Here is a 23,362-nt window from a genome sequence, read left to right as displayed (position 1 = left end):
GAAATCTGAAGAACATGTTGAGTGACACCCTTCCAGCCTTGTTAGGGAAATGATGAAGAAGAAAATATCTCCTGAACATCAGGTAGAAGAAGAGTCCCCATTCCTTTTTAAAAGGATTCTTTTTTCCACAGACGGACAGGAATCCTTATCTTTCAATAAAACATCTGTTTCTTCCTCTTTTGTGTGTCTAGAAGTAGGAAAGCCTGTAATGCTGAAAATTAGACTTGAAGAATTGCAGCATGATTTGTCTGTTTGTGTGCGTGTATTTCAAAAATGTCTTAAACCTCCACAAAGCAGATGTCTTATGTTATGTCTTAACGTCTTATGGGTACTCATTTAAGCTAGTGAAAGCATTAAAAAAAAAATCTTTCTTTAAAAAAAAAAATCGTTTGTAGCTCCACCAGTGAGGTTCACGTCTCTTCCTGAGGTTGAGAGGAACAAGTCCATTGAAGCAGGCTGTCCCATTGTACTGCACTGCGAGCTCTCAGACCCCACAGCCCAGGTCAGCTGGTACAAGGATGGAACAAAGCTCCTCGCACACAGTGGATTAGACTTCCAATCAGAGGGCAACCTGAGGAAACTGGTCATCCAATCGGCTGAGTTCTCCCGCTCTGGGGTGTACAGCTGTAAAACTGCTGATGATATCAGTGAATTTTATGTGGATGTTAAAGGTGATATGCAAAGCTTCTGAGTAGAACCTTGTTATCTGCTAATGTATTTGAAAGGACAACTAACACTGAACTTGTCTAAAATGATACTGATGTTTGATTAAAACATTCCTGCTATAAGCTGGACGAAGAATGGATTTATTAAGTTTTGCTTCTTAACCTTTCTTCTGTTATCTCTTTGTGAGTGGACTTTGTTTCTAACTAAACAAAGCTCGTACCATTTCTTTGACCTATGTCTATTCACCAGCCATCTTAATGTGTTTCACTCAAAGCTAAACAACCAAGGAAATATGTGAGAAGAAAAGCATGCATACAGTTATTTTCTTCCTTTTTTCCAGGCTAATAGCACTGTATCATCACACAGCCTGTATAACCTCAATTCTACCTTTGCTTCTACAGCGGAGAAAAGTTTCTCAACAAATCCAGACAGTCATCACAATTACTATCAGGCTTCGAGATTTTGCATGCATAACACATTAAAAGCCTGCTGCAAACCATTTTTATTACCTAGGGTAATTTGAGATTTTGCAACATTTTTTAGGCATCTGACTATCGTTTTGCTTGTTTTCCCACAGTCCCTCCTGTCAAGTTTGTTGAAGTCCCTGACGTGGATCTTCACAAGAGCGTAGTGGAATCTGAACCTGTAGTTCTGTACTGTGAGCTTACAAGACCTGATGTCACAGTGCAATGGTATAAAGATGGAGTGGAAATACAAACTGATGACAACATTTCTGTGCAAGCAGAACAAAACATGAGGCGACTTATTATTCAGTCAACCAACCTGTCAGATTTAGGCATATACACTTGTCGTGCAGGAGAGAGCGTGCTGATTTTCAAGGTTAATGTAAGAGGTATGTGACTGTTTCCATTTGTAAGATAGACACCTACATTTAGAATCTCAAAATATCCATGAGAATCATAACACTGAAATAATGTCCAATGCCCTGTATCCAGTTAATTTTATAATATTTACCATAGGCTTGTATGACAAACACTGATTATAGTTTCATTATGATATGGTAAGCAACAAACACTCAATTCTGATCAAACTCTGTGTTATTTTGCTAATCATGCACATCCTTTCTGATTATCTTAAATAGTGCCAAGTTGAAGGATTATTTATGTATTTTTGATCATTTAACATATTACATTTTGTAGAGCCACCTGTGGGCATAGTCCATCCAAAGGAGGACGTCCACCTTGACCGTCATGTTTCTGAAGAAATTGTTCTGAGCTGTGAGCTTTCACGCTCCAACGCCACTGTGCATTGGTACAAAGACGGACATCAGATAGAAGAAAGTGGTAACATCAAATTTAAGGCTGAAGGCCCTTACAGAAGACTTGTTATCCTCCACGGTACCACCAAAGATTCAGGAGAGTACGTCTGCGATACTGCAGATGACTCTATTTTCTTTCAAGTTAACATAACAGGTATGCAATAATTTGGATAGACAGATATTGTCCACTCTCATTAATTAATATGGCATCCCCACTATTATTAATTAAATATGTCTGTTATTTTATGGTAAATTTACATCTGGTGGGGACTCCTGAGAATTGAACTGGATAAAAACATCTACTCTGTAGATGCATAATCTGAAGTTTTTAAGCTCATGGTCTTACAATGCTAGAATTCTGTGTCTTTTGTAGTTGAACTTTACATTTAGTAAGGTATTCCAACTGATCCTTTCCTTCTCAGATATTTGGTCTTCCAATTCAGATGTCTTAATTTTCCAAATTTTCCATCTAATACATCTCCTTTTCAGAACCAGCAGTCCACATAGTCTCCCCCAACCAATCCCCTGTTGAACTCAATCAACTGACCTCAGAGAGACTGGTATTAGGCTGTGAAGTTTCCAGAGCTAATGCAATAGTACGCTGGTATCGAGACGGACTTGAGGTGGAAGAGAGTGACAACCTGATCTTGGAAGTTGAGGAGGCCCATAGGAGACTAATTATCCCCAAAACGACTGTCCTAGACTCTGCTGAATATGTATGTGATGCTGTGGATGACTCAATGACCTTTCATGTGAAGATCACAGGTACCTTATTTTTACATTTTGTTTACTTCAGCCTACTCCTTTCCATTATCTTCTTTTGAAGCTTACGGCATTATAAGAACTGTATCTATTCATTCTGGGTTTTGTTTTATGGGTGAGTGTGTGTCGTAGTGTGATTTTTTTGTGAACTGGGAAGGATTTGCACAACTATGTGGTACAGTTTATAATCAAGAATATTTATGTTTAGAACCCCCTGTGAAGTTTGTGCACCCCAAAAAAGCTTCTGGCACAGTGAAGGGCTTCGTTGGGGAACCTGTGGTGCTTGAGTGTGAGGTTTCCCGCTCAAATGCTGTGGTGTGCTGGAAGAAGGAAGGAGTGGAGGTGGAAGAGAGCAGGCGCATCAGCATCATTGAAGACAGAGTTCTCCGCCAATTAACCATCCACTCTGCCAAGTTGGAAGACTCCGGACAATATATCTGCGATGCCAATGATGAGACAATGGACTTCAAAGTTAAAGTCACTGGTGAGATCTCAAGGCTAATCATTGGTTCTAGATGAAAATATTCACACTGGTGTCTTCAGATCTACACAACACAAGACCAAAAAAGCCTAAAACTTTTCCCTAATTCTTGTTTATTTCAGAGCCTCCAGTGCAAATATTAAGGAAAGGAGAGTTGAAAACACAACAGGAGTTCCAGGTGTCCGACGATGTCGTGCTGGAGTGTGAGCTCTCCCGAGCCAACGCCATGGTCAAGTGGTACAAAGACGGAGAGAAAATCATAGACAATGACCGCCTCTGCATGGAGGTGGAAGGAGCTTTCCGCTCACTGGTCATCCTGAATGCAGAGATCTCTGATTCAGGAGAGTACTTCTGTGACGCCCGAGATGACAATGTTGTCTTCCATGTCAGTGTGAAAGGTAATAAAATAAAGGAATTATTATTGATTTTTATGTAAGAAAACAGTGAATATATGTATGATTTTGTACATTCAACAAAAAAAATCTAAGCACACATAGATAAGTCTAGACATTTATTGGTAATGATCATAAATCCCCAAAGTCATCCCCAAATCTTAGAGTCACTTTTTAGATGTACCTACAGTGGTGCCCAAATCTGATGCTGGATTCTATACCTTTAGTAGTCCAAAATCCAGTTTAATCCCAAGGTTAAATTAAATATTTCGATATATTATATCATTAGGGGCTTGAGTGCATTGCAAAAATTAAAGACAATATTCCTAAAGACTGGAGTTGTGACGCCATGTTCTAGAGTCATGATGGAACATGCCTGTATGTAAGTATGAATGCAAGAAGCGTGCAAATAACAAGATATCTCCCTCTCTAGAGCCACCAGTGTCCATTCTAGGGAACTCTGACAGCCCAGAGCACCACAGCCTGGTGGCAGGGGACGATCTTGTTTTGACATGTGAAGTGTCCCGACCCAGCGCCTCAGTCCAGTGGTACTGGAACAAGAAGCTACTGAACGCTGACTCCCGGACTCGCATTGAGAGCCAGGGCACAGTACGACAGCTTGTCATCTCTGGCCTCTGCATCTCAGATGCTGGGGAGTACGTCTGTGATGCCATCGATGACAAAATGGTTACGATGGTGAAGGTGCAAGGTAACACCCGCTTTGGAATCTTTGGAATTCAAGATTGAAATGTCAACTAAACAAATTTTAATTTGTTACAGTGTAAGGGAGGCAGAGGTAAATCATTCCAAGTGGTTGTATAGTATGGGGCAAAATGTATTTTCTGAATAGCAACAACAAAATTATAATATCTGGTGCAATATATTTTTTGAGTTTTCCAAAAAAGTCACAGATATGCAATATTGCATAAAGTTTAAAATGACATTATTAATGTGATAGATTAGAAAAAAAACTATGTAAACAAGAAATCAGTTAAATAAGTTTAAATGTTGTAAAAGTTAAAAAAGAAAAGAAAAAACACAGCATACTGAGGCTCCGAGTAGTCAAAGACTGTATAGCTATTTGTTGATACAGTCATACAGACTGAAGAAACTGTTTAATTAGCATGGATGAAACCTTGTGAACCTCATCTGTACAACACACCTACACCTAATTTAGGATGATTAAAATTAAGTCTTAAATTAGCTCTTTTAAGTTTATTTATTTTACTGTATTAAATAAAATGTAATGCAAGTTACTGAATTTCTTAAATGTGACTAGTAGAAGTATTTTTACATTTGAGGTAACCGCGATGTAGAAATGTCTTTATCTGACAATAAATTATTAAATTATTGACTTAAATGCATCCACATATCAGGATGAGCACATTGTTATTTTGTTAGATCTTTTCAAGCTGTTATATATCTGTAACACATGTATCCATTTAAAAGCTAAACATTAGTTGGACATATCTTTTGTTACATTTTGATTGCAACTTCAGCCTGTCAGAATTGATGGTTATATCCTTCATGGATGCCAGATCAGGAAAATTTACAACAAATTATTAGAAAAGTATACTGATTTGAATGATCTTTGACAGCAGTGTAGATGGAAGCAAATAAAGCCTTTTTACTTAAAAGGAAATACTTTATTTGAGGTCCACATTGGAATATTAAATTAGTTCACACAGAAATGTCAATTCAATCTTTAATGTTTGAGTACATAAGAACAAAGTTTACAAACAATTTTCAGTAATTTCAGAAGTGATTCATTTGATGTCACTTTTATGTGAAAAGTGTAAGTGTGATAATCTGTGTGTGGGACTAAAGATGTATAATTTAGCAGTATACTAGACCATGGGTCCCCAACCTTTGTTACTATAAGGCCAAATAAAAAAATTGTACTCACCATCAGGGGCCAGACTCGAATCAGTGAGATTGCTGAGCTTGCTTTTGGTTGACCAATCCGGTAATGTAAGGAGTGAAGTTGGTGAGTGCCACACAAAGGCCAGCATGAAGATATCCATCAGATAGTCTGGATTGCATTTTTCATTTGGTTAGCTTTATATGTGAGAATGTTTGTTCACAAATGTACATGCTCCAAAACTTAGTTATGAAGCCCCATGCCATTTCTTTCAGAAAGTAGGAAATTGTCTGCAGAAAGGTGCATGTAGAATGCGATCAGATTCCCTTCCCTATGCTTGTCCTTCAGAGTGGTGTTTGATTGTAGATCAATTAATTCCAGTTGCAGGGATGCAGGCGCTGTATCCACAGTGGCAGCAAATGGGTTTTCAAATAAACGCAAATCAGCCTCAAGGTGGCCAGATCTCTCAGAGAACTGCTCCTGTAGCACCACATATTTTTGTAGCACTAGGCCCTTGGGGAATTCAGTTTCCATGGTTCCATTCTGATTCAGTGCTCCACACTCAGGACAATTATTGGTTGCCCTCAGTTAGCTGCCTGTGGAATAGCTGCAGCTTTATCTGAAACCCCTTCACATAACTGAAGTTTGATGTTGAGGTAATTTATGTGCTGGGTGAGATCAGTTAGCAATGCAAGTTTCCATATCCACTCACCTTCTTTCACAGGTCCACCTTTTTCAGCCATGAATGCATCAATTTCAATGTGCAGCTCCATAAATCTCTTCAGAACTTCGACTTAGCCACCTGATGTCACTGTGATATGGCATTTCACTGTACAAAGTATTCACTTCGTCCAAGTAACTTTGAAATTGCAGATGGTTCAGTCCATGTGAATGAATTAAGTTTACTGTTAAAACCACAACTTTCATAATCTCATCTAATTCCAGTGCTTCTCCAGCTGGTGGATAATGCAGTGTACCCCAATAGGTTTGCAATGCCCAAGGACTCACAGTGCATGTTAATTCTTCTCATCAACCCTGCATGTTTCCTGTCATGTCTCTTGCTCTGTCTGTAGTTACAGCCTTAAGTTGATCCTACTTTAAACTGAAAGTGTGCAGGGTTTTGCGAACACTTGTCAAAATATCAGCTCCTGTGGTTGTGCCCCTCAGACTTTGTAAAACTGTCAGCTCCTCTGTAACACTGAATGATTCGTCAGTTCCACGAATAAAACAAGCAACCAGGGACATTCTGTGGGGGGGGGGTCGGTTGCTGACGGCGTTTCTTTCACGTTAGCAGGGGGGGCTGACGGCATTCGTCAGGGGCACTGGAGGGAGGCAGCTAAATGTCTAAATGCTGCCTCAAATTCAAGTGCCGCCATAGGCCTAATGGGAGGGCCAGTTCTGTGGGCTCCCCTATGGATGGACGACGCCCTTAGCATTGCCTATTCCGCCTCTGCCACAGCCCCGCCCAGCAAGCAACTGTACTCTCATCCAAAGCAATGGAGTCAACATTTTGTGCTTTGCATCATAACTGTGATAGCAGATCACTTAGCTCCTCTACCCTCCTGGTTACAGTGGTAGCTGAGAGACTCACCACTTGAAATACATCTCTTTCCTCTGGGCATACTTACTCCACTTCTGTCATGATGCATTTCATGACCAGCACACCCTCGGTGAAAGGCTTTCCTTCAGTGGCGATTCGCTCAGAAATTCCATAAGTGGCCGTAGGTTAGGGACCCCTGTACTAAACCCTATTCCCCAGAAGTTATAATTTAATGACAAACCTGAACATCGTAAAATAATATTACCGCAATTCAGTTATCTGTTAGGTATCGAAATAGGCCAGAAAGGGTAAATGTGTTGGATTTGGTTCACATAGCACTTGCCTAATGCTTACATGTAGGGAGCAAGTGTGGGATTTTAGAGCAGGAAATCATCCTCGCTTTTTGCGGTTTATTTATTTCCCCTCTGAAGAGCCACCCATTACCTTCCTGAACAAAGAAGATGGCAAAGAGCCCATACAGGTTGTGGAAAATGAGAGTGTCACGCTGTGTGCCCGGGTGTCGAAGGAAAGCGCGCCGGTGCAGTGGCTGAAGAACTGGAAGAATGTCAGCGGAGAGCGCTTCAGTAGCAGCAGTGATGGGAAATCGCGACTCTTCAGTATCCAGCAGTTGCAGCTGTCCGACAGTGGAGTGTACACATGCGATGCCTACACTGATGAAATGCACTTCACGCTTCAGGTTAAAGGTGAGGGTCAAAAGCAGACTGAGCCCCCCCAACCCAACCCCTTCTAAGATAATAGGTTGAGTATGCAACCTCAGTTATTTGAAAAAGAATAACACCCAGAGGGACTATGGGAATGACTGTGTCATGTACCTGATTTCCCGATTATTTTATAACAGAGTTGATGAAACACCCAAAGTTGCAAGCTCACTCGTGAACCTTGGTTCCAGCAAAAGATTAAGTGAATCTGGGTCAGATATAGCAAGCAGAAGGGGACTGACACAGGTACCCATCGGCAGCTCTGCTATAAAATTAAACACAAAATCAGGTACATGACGCAATCATTCCCATAGTTCCTTTGGTTGTTGTTCTCAACTTAAAAGAGCCTAGCAGCAAACGATGAGCTCTTCTTCTCTTGAAGTATGTTATACATTTACTAGCACCTTTATTTGTAACATGGTACATCTGAATTAAACCCAAAATACATATAAAGATGCAAAATAAAATGACCAGATAGTCATTGAAGATCAATTAAGTATGAATGATCAAAGGGACAAAAATATAAACATAAAATTATATTTAAAAAAAATCGAACTGATGTATTGGCTTCTGAAACAGTTTTCTCAAACCTTTTATACACTATTCACTTACGATGTGCACAATATTCAGCAGTAACAATATGTCCCTCGCTGAAAGCCACTAAACAGAGGCCGAAGAGAGATATAATATTAACCATTAAACTCCTTAATTTGGAAACAAGTATTCCAGTGATATGTCAATTAGATTTATTTCTCCTTAAATTGTATGCATTTACTTTAAAAAAATGAATGGCTTTGAGATTGTGCTCACCATTAAAATACAAATATGTAAATAGCGCCAACTAATTGAATTATTCGTGTCTGTATAGATCCAACTACAAAAGAGCTTGTCTGTTATTTGGGGTTATTTGCTAGGATTACCTCCTGTGTGCATGACAACAGGTCTTTGAGGAAATTGATTCAAAACCCAACCAGGCATCCGTTACTACCTTGTTTCTCTTCAGCTGCTCCAGTTAAGTTTGAACGCAAGCAGGAAAAGGCAGAGGAGGTGTTTTCCATGGAAAACGAGAGTACGGTGATGTCGGCAATAGTGTCGAGCGGGAAGAGCGTGGTAAAGTGGTTCCGCCACCGGAGCCAGATCACCGACAGTGAGAAGTACGAGACGAGGGTGGAGGGCAGAGTTCACAGCCTTATTGTGAAGAAAACCAATAAGGAGGACTGTGGCCTGTACACCTGCGTCTCACATGACGACGAGATGGTATTCGTTGTTAGTGTGAAAGGTTCGTACAGGACCACGGTGTGGGTTTTTACTTTTCCTGTGTCACTGAATTGAAAATGTAAGAACAACACTAAAGCAAGCCTTTGTCAGAATAATACCGATAATGATTAAACATCCCAAAGTCGGTGTCCAGAAGGTCAATAAGTAACCTTTTGGAAAAGCTTTAAAATATTGCAGAAACTGCAAAACAAATCCTTTCAAATAACCTCTGGGGGTTGTATTAAAACAAACTGTGGTGGATCTGTGCAAACACTATCCAGACATTACTCAGTTGTGTTCTGGGGGAGATATATATAAGAAGTATACACACCATGGCCAAAAGTATGTGGACACCCCTTATAATTAGTGGACTCGGCTATTTCAGCCACACCCATTGCTGACAGGTGTATAAAATCAAGCACACAGCCATGCAATCTCGAGAAACATTGGCAGTAAAATGGGCCGTACTGAAGAGCTCAGTGACTTTCAACATGGCACTGTCATACAATGCCACCTTTCCAACAAGTCAGTTTGTCAAATTTCTGCCCTGCTAGGGCTGCCTCAGGCAACTGTAAGTGCCGTTATTGTGAAGTGGAAATGTCTAAGAGCAACAACAGCTCAACTGCGCAGTGGAAGGCCACACAAGCTCACAGAACCTGACCACCAAGTGCTGAAGATTGTAGTGCATAAAATAATCTATCCTCGGTTGCAACAATCACTACGGAGTTCAAAACTGCTTCTGGAAGCAACATCAGCACAATAATTGTCTGTCAGGAGCTTCATGAAATGGGTTTCCATGGCCAACCAGCTGCACACAAGCCACCATGCACAATGCCAAGTGTCGACTGGAGTGGTGTCAAGATCGATGCCATTGCTTCACCATTCTGGCCCACATGCATAAAGTGAGGTCCATACAGAAATGGTTTGTTGAGATCGGTGTGGAAGAACTTGACTGGACTGCTCAGAGCCTTGACCTCAACCCCATCGAACACCTTTGGGATGAATTGGAACACCGACTGTCCAGGCCTAATAGCCCAACATCAGTGCCCAAACCTCACTATTGCTCTTGTGGCTGAATCGAAGCAAATCCCCCACAGTAACATCCAACATCTAATGGAAAGCCTTCCCAGCTGAGTGGAGGCTGTTATAGCAGCAAAGGGGGGACCAAGGCCATATTAATGCCCATGATTTTGGAATGAGATGTTCACATACTTTTGGCCATGTAGTGTATATTATATGATACCATGACTATGTGCAAAGCAGATGTGTAGTGAAACATTGTAAAACTGTAGGTGTTTTACAGTGGCACTTGGACAATCACTGATAATCCTGCACCTGACCAAATAACACACTCACATGCATGTGCTGTGTAGACTTTAGTGATCCCAAAACATGCACAATGCACTGAACACCAAGAAAATGTTTGCTCTTCTAACTTGTGTTGTGTTCTCTTTGGAACTTGTGGTTTAGAGATGAAACTGAACTTCGCGAGGATGCTGGAGGATGTTTACGCCCACAAGGATGACACCATCATACTGCGTTGTGAGCTCTGCAAGCCCAAAGGAGATGTGCTGTGGCTGAAAGATGGCCAGGAGATCATTCCCAGCCGCCGGCTAGTCATGAGGGCGGAGGGCCGCGAGCGTTCCCTGACGATTCACCGCTCAACGGGGGATGACTCCGGAGAGTACACCTGTGAATCCAAGGATGACAGAACGTGTGCCCAAATCACAGTGGAGAGTAAGGAGACTCGCACTCATTGTTACTCAAATTAAAGAACAAAGGAAATTAACTGAAGCCTTCATAGTATCATAATAACATGTTGACCCAGGTGGAAGAGAATCAAAATAATTACTTCTGACTTGTTTTTGAAATTGAAGGTAATATCATACAGGCAGGCTATGGAAACCCATGAAAAGTTGTTGCATGTCAGCAAGTTTCCCTTCTCCTCCTCTCTTTCAGTGCCTCGTGTGGTGGAGTTCGTGGCAGAGTTGCACAATGTGACAGTATTGGAAGGAGAAGATGCCACATTTAAGTGCGTTGTCTCACCAGAGGATGCAGATCTCGTGTGGTACAGAAATGGCAAACCCATCATTCCAAATGAGAAGTTAATTGTGTCCAGAAATGGCCTGTGCCATATGCTGAACATCCTGAACTGCCAATTGTCTGACATCTCCAAAGTGACAGCAGAAGCAGAAGGAGTATCATCAAAAGCCAACCTTAAGGTGCAAGGTGAGTCCCAGAGGAAAGCATTTCTGGAGGTTCGTAATGGATTGGAGGGGGATGTCAGATGTAAACCTATTTAAAACAAGTATTTGAAATCGTTTGAACTTATGGGATTGGATGTTTTCAAGAAGGTTTCCTTTTTTGATGACACATTTGATATCTGGTCTGCATAATGGTCAAATTCAAGACTACTGTGGACAAAAAACAACAACAACAACAACAACAACTGTTAAAGAATTAGATTTAAAAACAAATTGTTTACAATTAAGAATACACCCTAAGATATGTGTTCCACAAGCTTAAATGTCTCATTAACATTCGTTCTACGTATTTAAAGTATAAATAATGAGCCGTTTGGAAACCTTCAGATTGCTCGAAAGGTGCCGGTGACGGAGAGCACTTAGCAGCTTCTCCCGTTAGAATTCCTCTGGTAAGTGACAGCTGCAGGTGCCACTTCTATCTAAGCGCAGTCCGATGTGGTTTTGCAGTATGGAAAACAATACCCACCTCAGTATGAGAACATACCAATATGTCATGCCACAGGCCTATCTAATTCTTTCTTTTGGGCTTCCAGAGGCACAGGTGGTGTTCACAAAGAAACTGGAGGCCGTGGTGGCTGAGGAGCACAGCGAGGCCACTCTGGAGGCGGAGGTGAGCCTGGAAAGTGGGGAGGTCCAGTGGATGAGGCAGGGCCTGGTCATCCAGCCTGGACCCAAATTCACCCTGAAGCAGAACGGCAGAAAACGCAGCCTAACGGTTCACAACCTCACCTTCTCCGACCGAGGCACCTACCGTTGCGAGACGCTACACGACCGCACTCAGGGCAAGCTGAATGTCGAATGTGAGTGGCCTATGTTTTTTTCCAATCCCTCCCTCAGGCATCCCTCTTTTTGTTTAAATAAATACATTTAAAGGCAACATCTAACCTTGCTGTGTTTTCTGCAAATCAGCACAATTTTTTTTGTATCATTTAAACTAAGATTTTCAAGAAGGTTCTGTTTTACATGGGGGTTTTGGAGATATAATGATTTTAATTCAAACATTCTGATCAGTATGATAAGTTAAGTGTGATCAGAGTTTAAAGAAAACGTTTGTTTGTAATTTAATTAAATTGACTGAGTGAGTTGAGCAATACAATACAGTACAGAGTACTGTTACACACACTCCAATGACTTGATGGCTCTTAACAGGTGACCAATAGATGACCTAAGCTGTCAGACGAAAGGTATTTCTCTAATGAAGTGAGACCACAGGCTTCTAATCATTCAGTTTACTATAGCTGAATGGGAGTTGTTTTGAAGCCTGGATGTTTCCTTCAGATTAACCACTTGTTCTCTCTTCTGGCTGTCAAAATTATGACAGGCATATGTCAAGGTTCTCCTCACTGACAAGCAAAGGCAAATCAAATCATTCTAGACTATCTTCTACCCAGACCTCCTTCTAATGCAAACAAGAGCTATTGGCATCAATCTATAGAGGCATTTTGTATTATTTTAGATTTTATGTTCAGACATGCAACATTGATTTGGTCACCTGTCAAATTAAGTAAGTGATTGTGATTATGTATTTGTGCATCTTTTTTCCTTTTAGCTTGTATGACAATTTTTTTGAAGTGAGAGGGGAAGGGAAAGTCTATTCTTTGACCGTTATTGGCACCCCCAGTGAATTTGGATCTCTTTTCATTGCAGCTAAATTTATGCACTGGCCTTCAAAATCTAGGGTGGTGTCATCAAGTATCAAAAATAAACCAGACTAGTTCCACTGGGATCGTCTGTCTGTGTGGGAATAAGGCAAAAGTGTGGTATGCTGCTCACAATAGACACTCTTTAGTTTAATGTTGTGTTTCAAAAGGCGCCAATTCAATCCCCTTTGAAATATTGTCTCGGCTTGGTGTTTTGAACTCATGGGGTACTTTACCCTACAGCCCTTTTTTCCAACCAGTTGTTTTAAAAGTTATTTGCATAAACACATATCTTTTCAGTGAAGTGTTTCTCCTGCTCCTAACACTATTATCATCAAACAAATAAGGTAGCAGAAAAGGTTTTTAAAGGTTCAGTCTATCTTTTAAAAAAACCTTTTCCACGTAAAAAAAAACTGCGGCACACTGCCTCCTCCCCTACTCCCAAAACAACACACCCCCTCCTTTTTAATTCCATAACAATAAAGATATACTCTCAATATAAAACCTGCACTTGCCTCGATGAGCAGAGGTATCTTATCCTGGCAGGTATTGATGTCAGGGACACTCAGAGATAACATTATTTATTAGTCATCTGACTTTTAGAAAATTCCACAGCTTTGTCCGGTCACGTCCTTCAAGGCCTCCCAGACAAAGTGTGATCTGGAGACATTGCAGTAACTATCTAATGAACTCAATCACTTAAATCTTAGGCTGACTTCATTCTTCACACTTCATTTCCACACAGCTAGAAAAATCTCCATCCGGAAAGGACTGACCGATATTGAAACTTTTGAGCGGGAGACGGCCTCATTTGAGGTCGAGCTCTCCCACACAGACGTGAAGGGGGTGTGGCAGAAGGACGGCATTCGCCTCAAACCAAACAACCGCTGGCGAGTGAGTGCCAACGGGCAAGTGCACAGCCTCACACTACCAAACCTCACACTGGAGGACACCGGCACCATCACCTTCTGTGCAGAGAGCGTGAGGATGTCAGCCAGGCTTACGGTGAAAGGTGAGAATCAGCCCAGGGAAAGTCAGCAATTGTTGGATTCAATGAATTATCCAATGATTGACCATTGTTGCAGTAATTATCTGTTCCTGATTAGATGATTGTTACAACTCCAGGAATAAAACATCTTTAAGGTCTAATGTGATAAATTAAAGGAAGGAACTTTCAGATATTACTCTGAACATCTGCTTCAAAAGGCTGTTTGGTTTATGGTTAAATTTAGCCAAACTATTTTTACTTGGGATGTCTCTCTATATTCATGGAATCTGGGTTTGTGTGTTTCTTGGAACGTATTACATTGCACAAGCAAATAACATCTACAAAAATAAGTTATGAATACAATAACATCTATGTTGTGATTATGCCAACTCCTCCCCACTGGTCTGCAATACTATTTTGGTTTGTTTGTATTTCTGTTTGAGAGCACATGTTATATTTAAAATTAAACCCCTCTGAAAGCACACAACCCATCAATTAAACTCATCTCTAAAAACAAAGCTAGAAAACATTAAATTCTCGTGCAATTTTTCAGTGGAAACAAACGTTATAAAATATGGAATTTGGAAACCTGTTATTTTACTTATTTTTCGGGATGGGCCAATTATTATTCATACCAAGGTTCACATTACTGGGAGACTTACTAAGGAGACACTGTGAAGCTCCTTAGATATATTAAGTGGTCTGAGAGGTTAAAGTAACATACACTTGGCACCAACTTACAACACAAGATAAACTGTTTAGTATTAACATCACAATATATCACTAATTGCAGAAAGGCAATCTACTATTGGGGAAAAATAGTACTTAAACAACAACGCTTACATCAGGACCAAGGAGAAAACAAAGCTGAACTCACAACTATACAAATAAAGAACAGCTGGATCTGACTTGGGATGTGGTAACCATTTCTCCCCTGCACAGCAAAAAACAACAAAAAGCTGGAACTTAGATTAGCTGAAAAAGGGGAGAAACAAACTTCAATAAGAATTCAGATACAGAATAGATGTTATCAAAACCTGTAGGTTTAGCACCACAATTTAATAATATCTAGAGAAGCATTATCAGAAAAATACCCAATGGTTCCCTGTGTTGTAAAAAAAGTTTACCACAGCAGAAAAAATCTAATGTATTTAGTCTATCTGAATGTGTTTGAAGCTCATATAAATTTATGTTTAAAATTGTATGGAAGTCCAAACATTAACAGTTGATATCTTCAATTTGTTATAGCATTTGTTGACTTGACCTTGACATGCTTTTTGTTTTAGATTTTTTGTAAATTGAGATGCATTAGAAAAACATCCCAAGGAATATGCAAGCAAACTGTACATATTGAGGTTTTCCCATATTTTAATCATGGATCTAAAGTTAATTTTCACTTTTTGTGTGCTCAACTCTCCATTCCATTGCTTCAGAGCCACCAGTGACGTTCTTAAAGAAACTGGAAGATGTGCAGATTGCAGAGGGCTCGGGCGTCTCGCTGGAGTGCGAGCTGTCAAGGCAGAATGTGGACATCAAGTGGTTCAAGGCAAGACAAAATGGCAACGCTGCAGCCAAAGGACTGTCTTCAGCTAAATATATAATTTCCACTTAGCAAAAATGCTAATGTAACCTTTCCTTTCTATCATAACATGTTATGTGACTTAAGCCTGCAAATGGCAAAGGTTAATTTAATATTTTGAGAAAGAACAATGAAAATGGCAAGAAATAGTCATGTCACATCTTTCCTGTAGCTTTAGAGCAAATCCTTACTATAGCTTCCTTTTTTCTAATTATTCAGAAACACCATTTGCTGTATTAACAGCTACAGCATGGCATTTCAACTACAGCATAGTTCTGCTAACTAAATGTTCGTTTCACAGTCAATTGTGGAATTATACAAATAATGAGTGAAAAGCCACAATTTGCAAATCCCACCCTGTGCTAGGAGAAAGCAACACACTTTCCTTTTTCCCCCACAAGAGATAATCTGCTACCATATTATGTTACATATGTCTGAAAAGAAATCACAGTACAGTTGTCATACATTTTGTACATACATACATACATATATGGAGGTGACTGTACATACATATTTCCAACTGGATAAGTTTCACGCCAAAGCTCTCTTCCGCCCCACACATGCAATGTTATGAGGTCACGGTGGGCCAGAGCAGACACCAAGCATAATAAAACATGATAATAATATATACCTTATTTATAAATGAAGTGCTGTTTACTTGAGCTGTTTTCACCGAACAAGAATATGTGTGTGTGTGTATATATATATGCACAGAATTATTACAAATAGAGTGTGGTTGCTTCCATTGGGATTAAATATGAATCTTCCCTTGTAGAATGGAAATGAACTGAAACCAGGGAAGAACTATCGCATCTACTCCATGGGGAGAAAGAGGTTCCTCCAGATCACAAAGTGTGTGACCATGGATTCAGGGGTTTACACCTGTGACGCTGGGGATGCCAGCCTGACCTGTGCCCTGGAGGTCTATGGTATTTGTGTTTGCTTCTTTTTTGTAAAACATTAGGTTCACAAGCAGAGGCCCAATTACATTCACAGCACAACATAATTTACCATCAGTCAAAAGGGGTAAGCAGTTTTCTGTTAAATTAATCTCAATACAAACAATCATTCAGTGAAGTCGCATGATTTGGGATTATCCTCACACTATCAAATGTTATACAAGATGACTCACTCATACCACCACAGAACAATTAATATTAACACAGCAGGTACATATTTTTGTGGTTCTCAATGAGTAAACCTCGTTGTTATAATCATTGCTTTAGGTTGTATACAATAACTATTTACAGTGACTGTAATTGATAATTATATTGCATTTTCGATGACAAGTAAAACAATCTTCTCTAAATGCAACTGCAGTACCCTGATTTACAGCAAGTTTACATAATAGAAAAGATAAATACAAAAAACAATGAAATTGAAGAGACAGGGGCCAGCATGTTTAAGAAGGAAACCTATAAGCAAGACTATACAGTAGTAGATGGAAAACAAAATATCTTGAGGCATTATATATACACCTTCTTTAAAGTATGCAAAATAATAAAATAATCTGGAAGGGGCTAAATTTGTGAATATATATTCTTTAACTCTGCAACACTGCCACCTACTGTTCAGAACACTTAGTAGCAGCTGAACTACCCATATATCCATGTACCCATGTGTCTAGTTACATTGGTTATCTTGCACAACACTTTGGATCATTTTAAATCTAATGAAATACAATTAATTAGTGTGGTAGACTTACAAAATCTGCCAAAGTTCAGGCTACTTGGTGAAAGACTCAGACACGTGTTGCAAAACAATACAATGGTAAAGCTCAGCTCAATTCACTATGATTTAAGAACATGAAGAAGCCAGACAAACATTTAAGCAGGTATTAAAAGCAGACATAAGAAAACATTGTCTGATACTTGGACCCAGGTATCTCAGCCTCAATGGGGGAGTCAAGATAACACTGAACTTAAAACTGTAAAGTTGGACTTTAGTTCAGGGGGGAAATATGAGTTTATTTTATTTTATTTTATTCACTTTCTTAAATAAGCAACTGTGGGACAGATATCTCCTCTGTCCTGCACTTTTCAGAAAAAAATGGGAATTATAAATGCTCTCCATTTTGTAGGATCGCTTATAAGAATTTTGCAAAAGGTCTTGTGGATCCAACTATTGCCCCAAGAGCTAAACCTTTGTGTTACACCAGATATTGTGCAAAACTGTGCATCAAGACTAATGAAGTGTACCTGGCCCTTCAGTTGTGACCACCCTCTAGCTAAGTCTCTCACTTTAATTCCCAGAGCGGGATGTGGAGGTAATACAGGGCCTGGAAGATGTGGACATCGAGGAGGATCAAAATGCTGTATTCATGTGTGAGGTATCAGAGGATGTGCCAGGGGAGTGGTTTAAAAATGGAGAGCGAATCAAGCCCACCAGCACCATCAAGATTCGACAGGAAGGTGAGTTGCCTGTACTTCAGTACTGGATTGGAAATCATTTGGCAGTCATTAAAAAATAAACCGCCTATTCATTAGGTTTCTTATGTTACGTCACATATGAGTGTTCTATCCAGGAAATAATCCATTTGCTCTTGGGTGCCACTTGAGTGAAATTGTTTTTGATAAAATTGAGCGTAAAATATGAATGTACTACATAACTCACATTGACCAATCAATTCCAAAAGAATGTCAGCTTCTATTTTTTCTTTATGTATTTCTCTTTGTATAATATGGCATCTCAAGGGTCGCACTGTCTTTCCATTCACTCCCTTCAGGGACCAAACATTTTCTTCTGATGTGTAACGTGAAGGCAGATGACTCCGGAGAAATCAAGTTTGTTGCCAAACAGGCTGAATCCACGGCCAACCTAGATGTGGAAGGTAAAAGGACATTTAAGGCTCACTGAACTCATCCCAGAACTGCCCACACGTAGATATTGTCAGAAACAACAAATGAAATACTCTTTCTTAAGATTACCAGGTTATATACTGGGAGTTACACAGGTAGGTGTAGGGTACAGTTTGACTTTATCAACTGGACCAGACACTTCCTGTCTAACTTTTTCTAATTAACCCATTTACACTTGAGAGTTGCCTCATATAACCTCCCTTTCTGGTGCACATTTACCTTTCTCCATTGTCTTGTCTTTTTTCAACTCTTCATTCTCTGCCTTTCGAAACAATTACAATGCCATCGTTTTGATTTCTTGTCTCACACACACCATGAATACTTCTCTTCTGGGCTTCTTCTCAACCCTGAGTTTACCCATCCGACTGTAGTGCTACAGGGCTCCCACTCACTGATTCCTGCTATTTTCTCCAAAGAGCCGCCAGTGACGATAGTGAAGCCCCTGAGAGACAAGACCGCCCTGGAAAAGCATCGCGTAATCCTGGAGTGCACCGTGTCCAACCCTCGATCCAGTATCCGCTGGTATCAGGGTGAGACCTTGATCCTGCCCTCTGAACGCTTCGAGATCTGCAGTGAGGGCTGCTATCGCAAGCTGGTCATTCACCAAGTGATGCTTTCGGATGAGGGGACCTACAGCGTCCAGGTTGGGGAGCATCAATCTTCAGCGAGGTTGATGGTTGAAGGTGAGCAAGCGCTGTGACCTTCACATACTTATTTTTCCCCCTCTGACCCCTGATGTGTTTGAGAAGACAGCAGACTCCCGGGTTGTCTCATATTCTCCTCCCTGAAAGCTCACATAATGTACTGAGTTTATTTCCTGTTTAATTTGGCATTCGTCTTTCCTTTTTTTTGTTTTTCGTTAAATCCGTTAAGTCAAGGACCTATGTCTCTGCCGTCACTGATTTCCTCCTCCTTCTGCTCCTCTATCTAGAGCAGGCAATCCTGATAGTCCGGAACCTGGAGGACGTGGAGGTGACGGCGCCGGAGGAGGCAAGCTTCGAGTGTGAGGTCTCCGTCCCGGTCATCAAATCGCCCATCTGGAGTCTGAATGGGGAGCCCGTGCAGCATGGGAGGGAAGCACGGCTGGAGAACTTGGGCACCGTGCACAGACTCACCCTGAGGAAGACCAGTACAGAGATGAGTGGGATCGTCAAGTTTACTGCTGGCAAAGCCCGGAGTAGTGCTAAGCTTAATGTCAGGAGTAAGTAGACTCATCTTTGCTAACTATTAACAAAGAAATAGTAGGAATGAAGCCTGTGATATTTGATAACTGCCACATTATCATACAGTGGTCCTCCATGACAGTTCACCATTTTACAATGTCCAAAGCCAACACTTGACTGTGGTATGTGCATCCATAAATGTCCTTTAGTTGTCCCCTGTTTGTGAAATAACACATTTACTCTAAAGTAGTGGTTCCCAATGTCTGGTGATGGAGGGCCAATTTCCCGAGGTTGCATGGGATGGGGGACTGCGGTAGAAAAATAACCACCGATTTTATTTCATATACATTTCTGTTAAGGAACATTTATTAACTTGAATTGTTATTTTATTATTTTCCCCCAAATTACATGTGCAATTTGTAACAGAAAATTGCCATAAAGTATATAAATATAGTAAAGCTTCAGAAAAGGGCTGGTTGAAGGTTGGCTTTGGGGGGCCGCACCAAACATCCTCGAGGGCCGCACTTTGGGAACCCCTGCTCTAAAGGGATTTCATTTGATTGCTCAATTTAGTTGTGAAGACCAATACAGGAATTAATTAATGCTCAATCAAAACCTTTTTAATGTCCTGTAACATCAAAGAAGACTAACTATCTTGTACTTATTATTCTCTTTGCTCACACAGGTTAATATAGTCCTTGCAGGAAAGGAACGAGGAATCATCTGAAAACTGGAAGAAATCACCATTGTTGTGAAACACAGATTATTTATTTATATATTTATATGTTTCTTTGCGAGCTGGAGAGTGCAGGGGGAGAAAACATGGTATGCATAATTTCAGGCATATTCGAAATCAAGTGGAAGCTGGATTGCAGTGGTGGGGAAAATAAATTTGTAATGAAAGTATTTTTCAAATACGATTTGTTCCATAAGCATTAAGGAAAAACATTTAATGGATGAGTGATAAACAGATAAAAGAAGTTAATTTAATTTTAAATTAAATAACATAACATTGATATAAATAGTTTTGAGGCTAAGCTGTACATGTTTTCTTACTGGACCAGTTAATTTAATCCTAAATATCACTTGTATAAAAATCCTAACAATGTGTATTTCATTTGAGAAGACAAAGCTCCGTATAGTATAAACCTGAAACCTGAAATTATTGTTATACTGCTAAGTAAAAATCCAAACGGTTTCTTTAATACACATCAAATCATTTTTAAATCAATCTGATGTAAAATGTAAAAAAATGAAAAAAATAGGTTGATGGTATATATATGAAAATAACATCTATACCTTATACCATCTATACCTTATACCTATATATCTATACCTAACTATGAAGGTGGCATGAATCTTATCTGTAACTGTATATCTTCACTGAGAATATACTCAATTTCATAACACGGAATAGTAATAAAGCATGAACAATTACTTTAAGAAATGAATATGCACATTCATATTTTACATAGTTTTAAGGCACTGTATTGTAAATAATGAACATGAAATTTTGAATACTTCTTATACAAGATGGCAAACTACAAAAAATAATGTATATTATAAAGGAAGCCTCTGAAATGTCCCACTGGAAGAACTGAAGACTTGTGATCCATAAAGAATTGTCTGAAGTTGAAAAAAATGTAGTCTTTACAGTTTACCATCTACAAATACATCACTGTACTGCTCCAAATCGTTAAATGTATACATTGTTTTGAAGTATTCTGAGATTTTGTAACAAACTGCTTCACATAATGAATAAACTCATTGTTGCCGAGTGTAGAACCCATAATGTGTCAACATATATCACGATGCAGAGCGGGGTGTGGGATGGGTGTGTCTGGGCACCTTGGATGAATGCCTCACCTCTCGGGTCTGTAGCACAGACTATCAAATGCAAAATACACTTATCCCGGGTCTGGGCGTTAGCTAACACGGGCCGTGGATCTCTAGCTATGCTCTGGCCACTACTTGGTACCCTGATCAAAAGGTTCAGGCAGTTTAGGGGGTGTGGCTCTTGTGGTCATTGTCCAGTCCAGGTCGATTTCCAAAAGGGGGTTCTCAAAACCAGCAAAAGGCTACAGTAACTTCCAGACTACTGGAAATGAGAGGGGCTTTCCGGTTGGAAACATATAATATAAAATCCACTGGGCCAAATGGTTTAAATGTTCAAGATTTAACTGATGAAAATGAGGTAAAAAAATATGCACTGTTATTTACTTAATATTAAATTTGATATTAATATAGTGCTGAATAACTCCATTTGTATTCATGGTATTTACAGGCCGTTAACATGCAATTTATTATTGAAAGAAAAATATATTTTCCTTTTGTGAAAGTGACTGTCAATTCAATGTTTCTTTTGTTTTCTTTAATTCCTTCAAGCGGTTTCCTGTTCAAGCCCTTTCCACCCCTCCCCTTTCACCTCGGCATATTTCTCGAGGGTTATGCGAGTTAGCATCAGCACATTTTTTTGTTGTTGTTTTCAGAAGATTAACTCTTAAAATAAAACTAGCTGGATAGGAAAAGGAAGTTGCCTAATGTTTTCTATAACTCAATGTTCTGGCATGTTGACTTTGAGAACAGGATTTCTACACTGAAGACTGAAGATTTGCAGAGAGAGTTTTTAAAATTCTGGGTTCAGCTCAGATCTCAAACAGGCAAATATCTCCTTTGTTTAGCTAAACAAACTGAAAACACAGACAAGGAATTAGGTTGTATGATATCATTTATGAGATAATTCATGTTCCATACAGTAAAATAATTATAAGAAAAACTTTCACAACTAGGTTACAATTGTTTTAATTTAAACTCAGTGTTCCCAGATCACAAAGTATATTATACCATATATTAATGCCAATTCTTGTTTGCTTTATTACTGTGCAATTACCAAATAATATATATGTATGTGTATATACTGTATATGTTTGTATGCATGTGTATATATCTAGACATACAAATATATACAAACATACACATACATTCATATATATAGTTCTATACACATACATACACATATGTATTTGCATGTGTTTAAATACAGGAGAAAATACAGTAAAAGGCAGAAGGCCACATAATTAAACACAACTAGTGTGAGTACATCTCCGTTTCTCCTTTGGTAACCAAATACAATGGGAAGTCCTATCAAATGACCACTATTCCAACATTTTTACACATTTAAAACAGATTGTATGTGCTTACTGAAATGTATTAGCACATGGATATGCTATTTTCCATTTGTCTTGAGTTCTTCTTCTAGAGTACTAAATTTGTAATTAATACTGAGTTTCTTTCATTCATATTTCCAACACATTTGGGTTTAGAACATTCCATTGTAAGAGGTTTGAACAAGAATTTAATTCCATTAACAAGAGAATCCCAGTACTGTTTTATTTAAAGAGCAAGCGATATGAAAATGCCATTGCATTCCATGTACACCCAACATTTCCAGACACATTAGGGAATGGCTAACCAAAGTTTGGGATAAATCAATCCTGGCACTCTTGCAGTTTGCAAACAAGAGTATTGTAGTAGCAGCCCTCACATGCCATTTCTTATCACAACATTTCATTGTAAGTAAAGTGGAGTGACCAAAGTTATATAAACAGACAGACAGTATTCAAGTTATTTTTTTAAATGCTTGATTGTTGATTAGGAACTGTACAAATATAATAAAGTTGCACATTATTCACAAGAATACAAAATTCGGTGATTGTAAGTTCTTGCACATAGAAGATTCTACCAACATGGAATGTGCATGTATGGAACCATGTTCCACATAAAGAATTAACCCTATGGTATAATAAGATATTGCTTATTTTGGACACTAAAATAATATTGTAGGATAAAAATTTTGCAGTGTGTAACATACATACAAATATACATTCACACACACAAACACGCAACCAATGCA

At 39.4% G+C, this 23,362-nt stretch overlaps 1 protein-coding gene across 5 annotated transcripts in view; it reads left to right on the top strand.

The window, feature by feature from the left end:
* Positions 1-21,981, top strand: part of obsl1a (obscurin like cytoskeletal adaptor 1a) — a 47,971-nt gene extending 25,990 nt beyond the window's left edge. For 2 of the 5 annotated variants that reach the window (XM_066688406.1, XM_066688404.1), the window contains 19 exons: positions 1,244-1,519; positions 1,827-2,099; positions 2,435-2,710; positions 2,916-3,191; positions 3,311-3,586; positions 4,014-4,289; positions 7,413-7,685; positions 8,704-8,979; positions 10,428-10,694; positions 10,917-11,186; positions 11,755-12,021; positions 13,607-13,873; positions 15,283-15,395; positions 16,204-16,357; positions 17,681-17,839; positions 18,154-18,258; positions 18,703-18,969; positions 19,218-19,487; positions 20,135-21,981. In XM_066688406.1, coding sequence (XP_066544503.1) covers positions 1,244-1,519; positions 1,827-2,099; positions 2,435-2,710; positions 2,916-3,191; positions 3,311-3,586; positions 4,014-4,289; positions 7,413-7,685; positions 8,704-8,979; positions 10,428-10,694; positions 10,917-11,186; positions 11,755-12,021; positions 13,607-13,873; positions 15,283-15,395; positions 16,204-16,357; positions 17,681-17,839; positions 18,154-18,258; positions 18,703-18,969; positions 19,218-19,487; positions 20,135-20,139 — 4,346 coding nt within the window. In that variant the 3' untranslated portion in view covers positions 20,140-21,981. Of the gene's footprint in view, positions 1-395; positions 672-1,243; positions 1,520-1,826; positions 2,100-2,434; positions 2,711-2,915; positions 3,192-3,310; positions 3,587-4,013; positions 4,290-7,412; positions 7,686-8,703; positions 8,980-10,427; positions 10,695-10,916; positions 11,187-11,754; positions 12,022-13,606; positions 13,874-15,282; positions 15,396-16,203; positions 16,358-17,680; positions 17,840-18,153; positions 18,259-18,702; positions 18,970-19,217; positions 19,488-20,134 lie in introns of all 5 variants that reach the window. The other 3 variants (XM_066688402.1, XM_066688403.1, XM_066688405.1) reach the window with 3 other exon arrangements.
* The last annotated feature ends 1,381 nt before the right edge of the window (positions 21,982-23,362 follow it).

This window comes from Amia ocellicauda, chromosome 16, assembly GCF_036373705.1.
Source record: "Amia ocellicauda isolate fAmiCal2 chromosome 16, fAmiCal2.hap1, whole genome shotgun sequence".
In the NCBI taxonomy this organism is placed as follows: Eukaryota; Metazoa; Chordata; class Actinopteri; order Amiiformes; family Amiidae; genus Amia; species Amia ocellicauda.
The sequence above is the reverse complement of the archived record's forward strand: the minus strand, read 5'-3'. Positions and strand labels throughout refer to the sequence as shown.